The 8,668-nt window shown below is 35.6% G+C and overlaps 1 protein-coding gene across 1 annotated transcript; it reads right to left on the bottom strand.

Moving 5' to 3' along the window:
* Nucleotides 1-253: 253 nt before the first annotated feature.
* LOC102018228 (olfactory receptor 11G2-like) lies at nucleotides 254-1,283 on the bottom strand. The gene has a single exon (XM_005412040.2). It carries the CDS (start codon nucleotides 1,187-1,189, stop codon nucleotides 254-256), a length of 936 nt encoding a protein of 311 aa, XP_005412097.1. The 5' UTR covers nucleotides 1,190-1,283.
* Nucleotides 1,284-8,668: the final 7,385 nt, after the last annotated feature.

The following is an 8,668-nucleotide window of genomic DNA, read 5'->3' as shown; positions in this document are numbered from 1 at the left end:
GTTTCTCCCTTGAGCTAAAAAAATTTACTGTAGAAGACACTTATTGGTTGCTTAACAATCTTAAACATGCAATTTTAACCTCTGCTTTTTTTTGTCTTGCTGAGGGAGTAGGAAAGATTAGACAGTATCCTTCCTTTTATATTTTTATAGTTTCATTTTCATAGAACTGCCAATAAAGTAGTCTTTAATGAGAAAAAATACTAAAAAAATTAAATACAATTTAATTATCCAAAGCATTTTTAATTAATGTCTTTTATGTTCCCAGAAATTTCTGCAGAGCTCTTTTCATATCTTTGTTCCTAAGACTATATATCACAGGGTTAAGGAGAGGGGTCAAAACAGAATAAAAGAGAGTCACAATCTTCTGCATCCCAGCTTCATGCTCAGATGTTGGGCTCCCATACATAACTAGGACTGAGCCATAAAATAGTGAAACCACAGCCAGGTGAGAACCACAGGTGTTAAAAGCTTTTCGTTTCCCAGCTGTTGAAGGGATCTTCAACACAGCTTTTAAGATCAAAACATAAGACCCAGTGATGAAAAGCAAGAGACAAACAAGAGGAAGAGCATTTGAAGAAGAGATAACAAGCTCTATCACAGGAGCCTTTTTGCAAGTGAGGGCTAACAGAGGACCTGGGTCACACAGAAAGTGGTCAATAATCCTGGACCCACAGAAGGACATCTGGGATATGATGATGATGGGGACTGGGAACCAGAGGAAACCAAGTACCCAGCAGCTGACTACAAGGATGTTGCAGAGACGACTGGTCATAAGAGTGGAATAGTGCAGAGGCCTACAGATGGCAAGGTAACGATCAAAAGCCATAACTGCCAGGAAGAAGCATTCTGTGGAACCCAAGGAAAAGAAGAAATAGAACTGTAGAAAGCACCCAGAGAAAGAGATGACCTTGGTGTCAGAAAGGAAGTTGGCCAACATGTTGGGGACTGTGGAGGTGACATACCAGATCTCCAGGAAGGAGAAGTTGGCCAGCAGGATGTACATGGGTGTGTGGAGCCTCTGATCCCAGCGCACAGCACAGATGATGGAAGCATTACCCATAAGTGTGAGGAGGTAGATTGCAGAGAAGAGCACAAAGAGGAGAAGCTGGCCCTCCCTGGAGCAGGGGAAGCCCAGGAGGATGAAACCGTTGATGGTGCTGGAGTTGCTGGGGGTGTTGAAGCTTTTCATGTGTCTGTGAGCTGTAAAAATTCAAGCAATTGATGAATGGTAGATAAATAAAATGGGGGATCAGATTTATAATTAAATAATCATAGGAAAGAATATATATAGAAACACATCAACATCAGTAACTGCTTTAAATATATAAAATTTATTATTTTCTTCCATTAACATTTTTTCTATGTTTTTATGAATATCTTTAGTCATAATTCATTTTTCAACATATAACAATATTCTCCATCATGATAATGAGACATATATATGCATATAGTACATACCATATATGTATATATGTATATACTCACAAAACAGGATTTCTTTCATCATCTGTAGAAGTGAAATCATTGCATCCTTACGTGTAAGTGTATGTTGCTCCTCTAGAACACTCTCTTTTTGCCACAGGCATAATAACTTTAACAAAATGGCATCTAATTAGTTTCTTCCTTTCCACACAATATGTATGTAACATAACACTGGCCTTTTCAGTTTCTAGAAATGGTCAAGCACTTTGAGGAATCAGGGTCTTTGTCCCTCTTATTCTTCTGTTTCACTAAAGTTACCCAACTGCCCAGCACAGTTTGAAGAAAATAGTATGTATCTTCTAACTACTTGCTGAAGAATTTATTTTTACATTTACAAATAAAATATAGGTAGATCATGTATATAGAGATGGGTACAACTTCTTCATTTAAACTGTACCACTGCAAAATGAAGGTTGAGAAACCAATACACAAAAGAAATGCTGTTGTAGACACTCTTACAGTGTTTAACAGATTTGAAAAGGATACCTTTGAAAGGAAGCAATGTGAAATTGAACATTCTGGTGATATAACATGTCCAATGCCAGATGACTGCTAAAGAGTATTGTGGCCCAATAGCCTTGGGTGCAGAAATGAGAAAAGAAGAGAAGACAAGAGAAGAGAAGAGAAGAGAAGAGAAGAGGAGAGAATTCTATGGGGCTCAAGTTTTTTTTCTAACTTCTGAAAGGCCTTCTTTGCTTTAAATGGAAAAAAAATTATTTGGCTGTTAATCCCTTTTCATTATAAAATGTTCACTTTTATTCAAAATTTAACCAAGTATATATGATATCAGGATTTTATGAATCAAAAGATGATGTTTTAGTTATAATTATTGCTTAGGTGAAAACATCAGTTGGATATGTTGTCATTTATACATGAGTCTCAAAGATCCATACAAACTACCCCTTGGTGTGACAAAGTGCCCCAGGACACAAGCAAGTATGGAAGTGATTTTCTTTGTCATCACCTAACCAAACTGACAGTGAGAGAAGAAGCAGATATTTCTATTAAGAGTTTATTGATTCTCAACTTTTACTATTTTGCTTCCCTGTTCAGAGACCAGTAGCACATGCTGAGCAGGAGCTTTCCAAATAGCTGACAGTTGCCTCCAAGTTGGTTGCAGAAGGGAGAATTAATATTAGTACAATGGTTTTAATGCTGTTTCTATATGTATAGGATACTTCTTCTGATTACAATTCCAAAAAAACCCCACATCTTCACCCCCATTAGAGCATAGAAATGTTGGAAGAGAGCCAGTTTAAAAGTCAGATCCTATGCTAAAGATGTAAGCAGAATGAAGGGTATTTTGTTTCTCTGGTATTGTACTTTAGTTCTAAAGATAGTCCAAGAAGACACATTTGTGGGATACATTATGGGTCTGATTTCAACAGCATAACCAATTGTCTCACTTGATATGGATGGGAGATTGTCATACCTGTCTCATTTTTGCAAATCACTGTGGAAACTTCCCTCTTTATAGGAAGTTGTAGGCAGTCAAGGTACAAGAGAAAAAGTAATTGACTTAGAACAATTGAAGAACCTAGGGTTTGAATTATAGGATATGCTTCACGAACTGTAGAAAACTTTTTCCGTTCAATTATATAAGCTATTTCCCAGTTCCTCCAACTGTAAAATGGACAGAGTAATACTTTCACCAAAAGGTTTTTTTCCTTAAAGTCTTGAATAAGGTGACATGTAGAAAGTATTTAATCTAGAGCTGACACTTCAGGATTATTGGCTACATATCATGTAAAGCAAGCAAGGTAGAAGGCATTCTTGCTTAGAGCTCCATGATTATTCTACCTCTGATATGCTTACTTTCTCCTCGAAGCACCCCTTCATCTCCCATCAAGCAAAGGAGGGAATCTAAACTTGAAATTACTCCAACAGTGCTGGATTTTCTTGAAGAGCAGAGGTGCTTGCTGCTGTTATAACTACCAAGGAGTGGGGGAATATAAGTAAAGACCTCTGTGTTTGTTAGAGGAAGTAAGGATAACATAAGCAGAGCCTTCAGGGAGTGAGCCTTGCCATGTGCTCTGTGGGGATCAATTTATTACCACCAGGAAAAGAGTGGCAGGAGACTGCTGTGTGCTGGTTCTTCCTTCCTCTGGGGCCTATCTCCTATGGAGACCTGTGATGCTTTCAGCCTCTTTTCCATCCCTAAGTTTCTCAGGAATGACATGAGATATATAATCAATCTCCATGTGCACTAAGAGCATCTACCATGTGTCTGAGGAAAATTCTGCCACAGAAACATATGGTGTGGTGACTGCTACGCTAGAAACTATTCCTGGGCCTCTAGTGTGTTTCATCAGTTGTGGATTCTAGTGACAGGGCCAGAAAGAAGAGATGGGTTGAAGGTGTGGTGAAACCTCAGTTGTAGTGTTGTACAGTAACAGCAGGATTCCTACTCTCCCCAGGGTCTTTCTTACAGACTTGACCTCTCTTATTTGGGATTGGAGCCTGAGAATCATAGTCAGTTCCCATGAGGACATACTCCCAATGTCCAAGTCAGGAATTAAATCTTTTGTTGGCTGAGTACCATCGGGGATTGGGCTTTAAGGTTCCCCCACTCCTGGCAGAGGTACAGGTCTTCCAGCACTATTTATTTAATGTCCATTTCTTCCTAGATGTGGAAGGTATTTATTTTAAGAACTTATGAGTTCATTTCACCTCCTTTTTGAGCAGGCTTGATTTCTCCTCTGTCACAACACAGAATTCAAAATTTCCCAACAAAATTTCTGCAACTCAGAAGATACAAAAACTCTGAGTGGACCAATAGCAATGAAACTGAGGCACTGATGAAAACCCTACAACTAAGAATAGCCCGGAAACTGATGTTTTCACCATCGAACTGCATTAGAAATTTAGAAATAAACTAATGACAATACTCTTCAAACTCTTCCATGAAATTGAAAATGAAGAAACACAGCCAGTTCATTCCCTCAAGCAAGCATTACCCCAATGCCTAAAAATGAAAAAGACCCAACAAACAACAACAAAAATTACAGGCCAATATTCTTAATAAGTAGATGTACAAATCCTTAACAAGATGCTTGCAAACAGAATGTAACAAATCATTTAAAAGATAACACATCATGAACTTCATCCTAGGGATGCAGAAGTGGTACAGCATATGTAAATTAACAAATGTAACAAACCACATAAACAGAAGGAAGGATTAAAGTTACATGATTATCTCAATAGAACCAGAAAAATCTTTTGACACAGTGCAACATCCACTCATGATAAAAAAATTCTGATAACAGGCATTGAAGGAACTTGCTTCAAACAGATAAAAGCCATTTATGACAAACCCACAGCCAACATAATACTAAATGGAGAAACCTGAAAGCATTTCCTCTAAAATCAGGAAAAAAGATAAGGTGTCCACTCTCCTAATGTTTCATAGAGTACTCAAAACTTTAGGCAGAGCAATTGGGCAATAGAAGAAAATAAAAGAAATTGAATAGGAAAGGAAGAAAGCAAAGTATGCTTATTTGGAGATAGCATGATTCTTTACATAGAGGATCCCAGAAACTCAACAAGAACACTCTTAGAAGAAGCTCAGCAAAAAAGCCAGATCCAAAAAAGTACTCAAAAATCACTAGCATTCTTTTACACCTGTAGTGGGAAAGACATTAGTAAAGTAATCCAATTCAGGTAGCTTTAGAAAAATTAAATACATGAGAATTAATCTAACCAAGGAAGTTAAATTCCTCAATAATGACAACAGTAGCACTCTGAAAGAAAGAGTTTATAGAGGACATTAGAAAATGGACAGACGTCTTCCGCTCCTCCACATCAATATGTCAAAATGGCTGTATTGTCAAAAGTGTATAGATTTAATGCAACCTTAGGCAAAATAACAACATCTTTATTTCTAGAATAAAAACAATCCTGGAACTACACAGTAACAAAAGAGACCCAGAATCACCAAATCAATTCTGAACAGAAAGAACAAAGTCAGAGGCATTACAGCCCCAGATTTCAAGTTATACTACAAAGCTACAGTAACAAAAATAACATATTACTGGATCAACAACGAAATGAAACCCAATGGAATAGAATAGAAGGTACAGAAACAACTAATAGACTGCTCTCTATCTGATTTTTTACAAAAGGGTTAAAAACATGAGTGGGAGAAAATATAGATTCTTTAACAAGTAGAGTTGGGAAAACTATCATATGTGCAGAAACATGAATCTACACTCATATATCTCACACTATAATACAATAAAATCAAAATGAAAGGACCTAGATATAAAAAACAGACACAATTCTCAAAGACATAACCATAGGCAAGGATTTCACGAACAGAACCCCAATTGCACAAGAAATAATGCCAAGAACTGACCAATAGGATCATATAAAATTAAAAAGTTTCTTCAGGGTAAAGGAAACAACCGAGTGAACAGACAACCTACAGAATGAGAGAAGATTTTTGCCAGCTACTCCTCAGAGGACTAATATCTAGAATACACAAGGAAATTAAAAAATAAAACTCCTAAAACAAAGGACCCAATCAAATATAGGCAGCTGAAATGAATGGACAAATACTTTTTAAAAGAAGCTCAAATGACTAGTAAGTACATAAAATAATGCTTAACATCTTCACATTTTAGAAATACAAATCAGCACAGCACTGAGCTTCCATCTTACAATAAGAATGACTGTTATCAAGAACTCAGAAAATAACAAATGTTGGCAAGATTGTGGAGATAAAGGAACCCTTATATATGGTTGGTGGTACAACCACATTGGAACTCAGTATGAAGATTTCTCAAGAAATTAAAAACAGAAATGCCATTTGATCTTGCTATACATTTCCTGTGTATCTTCCCAGAAAAGCTAAAATCATCCCAGTACTGAAATATGTGCACACACATGTTTATATCTAGAAGTGTATTTCACAATAGCTAATTAATGGGAGCAGCTTATATGTCCATTAACAGGTGGGTAAAGAAAATGTGTCTGTACAAAATGGAGGGCAACTCAGTCATAAAAATGATAAATTTGAGTCATTTGTTGAAAAATGTATGGATCTTGAGACCATAATGCTAAGTGAAATAATCAGACATAGAATGTTATATTGGTCTCTCTAATATGGTTTCTCTAATAAGAGTGACCCAAAATGTAAATAACTGAAAGAGCAAAAGAAAAAAACAGATGGTAGGAAATCAGGGGGTGGACTTTGGAGATGGAAATGATACTTTGGGCAGATGGGAGAGGGTGGAGAATCAGGTAAAGGAAAGTAAAAATGATCAAGATGCAATATATATATGTACCAATTTCTCACAATGAATGTGACTAGTATACATTGCAAACATATACTAATTTAAGGAAATAAGTTAATACATTTTTAAAAGAGAGGATATCAGTACAGATTCTCTGGACATTAACAAAATAATAAAAGAATACTGTAAACAGCTGCATGCTCACATTTGATAACCTAGATGAAATGCACAAATTTCTTGAAAGAAATAATATGCTAAAACTCACACAAGCAGAAACGCACAACCTATATAGGACTAAGCCTATTAAAACATCCAATAAATTATTAATTTTCTTTCAAAATAGAAACCACCAAGCTCAGATATTATACCAAACAGTCTGGAGGAAATGATACCAATCCTTTCTATTCCCTTTCAGAGAATACAAGCAAGAGGAATAACTTCTAACAAAATCTGTGTCTAATATAAATAAAATAAATCTGTCTTTGATTTTAGATGACATGGTCTTTTATACACAAAATTCAAACAATTGACAAAAAATATTCCTGGAAGTAATAAGCCATTATAGCAAGGTTACAAGATTTTTTTAAAAAAGTAATTTAGAAGACTTCATTTTTCCTGACATCAGCAACAAACAAGTGGAATTTGAAATTAAAGTACTGTTGCCATTAGTATCTTAAAAGATAAAACTAACCATATATAAGATCTATATGAGTAAAATACAAAATTCTAATGAAGAAAATCAAATAACTAAATAGAGAGAGATTTTATGTACACAGATAGTGACTTAATATTGTCAAGATTTCAGGTTTTATAGATTCATTGAACTTCCTATCAAATCCCAGCAAAATCTTTATGAATATCAACAAAATGTCTGTAATGCTTATGTAAAGATGCAAAAGACTCAGAATGGCCAACACAAAATTGAAAATGAAGAAAAAAGTTTGAGGACTTACATTATTTCAATATTTCCTATATATCTATAGGAATTTAGTATGGCACTGGTGAAAGAATAGACACATCAATGAAACAGAACAGAGTACCCAGAAACAGGTCATAATAAAGGGAATTTACTGATCTTTGTTAAAGGATCAAACCCAGTACAATGGAGAAAATGAATTTAGGTACAACATTCACTATCAAGAGGGGCTGGGGATTGAGCTCAGCGGCAAAAGCGCTTGCCTGGCAAGCGCAAGGTCGTGAGTTCGGTTCCTGGTACCGGAGAAAAACCAAAAAAACTAAAAAAAAAAAAAAAGAAAACATTCACTATCAAGAAAGGTAAAATAGCAATAGATCATAACTTAAATATAAGGTGCAATTTCCTTGAAGATTTTAGAGGGGAAAATCTAGATAATCTTGGGTAAGGTAACAGCTTTCTAGATACCATATCAAAGGTGCAATCTGTGAAAGAAATAGTTGATAAGATGGACTTTATTAACATGAATACTCTTTTCTCTGTAAAGAAAATTTCAAAACAGTGAAAAGATAAACCACAGACTTGGAGAGGAAACAGGGAGTGATTTGGAAGGTAAAAGAATAAGAAAAATAGACATTGATATTCTTCTATGCAGTTCACTTGCAAACTTAATGTATGTGAATATCTGAGTTCAATTCTTGGGCTATCACTCTGTAGAGTTGGAGTCTCGACTTTCAGAATCAGGGTGTTCTTTTTACTCTTGGAAGATAAAATGACTCACAACACAAATACATGGGTGAAATTTTGTGTATAAATGTGTATGGCTAGAGCATGGGGTAAAATTACAGGAGACCCTAAGGTAAGACTTGAAAGGTGGGGCAATGCTGTGTTGTAGGAGCCTTAAAACTTAAATTTGATGTTATGGGCTGAGAAAACATTGAAGGTGCTGAACAGAAAGTGAGATGTTTAAGATGTTTAAGTAAGATGTTTAAGATGAAAATTTCTTCAAAGAATATGAATAGATAGTTACAAATATATA

The sequence above is a fragment of the Chinchilla lanigera genome, unplaced genomic scaffold, assembly GCF_000276665.1.
Source record: "Chinchilla lanigera isolate Chin_1 unplaced genomic scaffold, ChiLan1.0 scaffold00149, whole genome shotgun sequence".
NCBI lineage: Eukaryota > Metazoa > Chordata > Mammalia > Rodentia > Chinchillidae > Chinchilla > Chinchilla lanigera.
This window is presented reverse-complemented; position numbering and strand designations above follow the sequence as displayed.

Bases quoted from the DNA above. Each gene is read 5' to 3' on its own strand.
- LOC102018228 (XM_005412040.2), bottom strand. From the start codon at position 1,189: ATGAAAAGCTTCAACACCCCCAGCAACTCCAGCACCATCAACGGTTTC.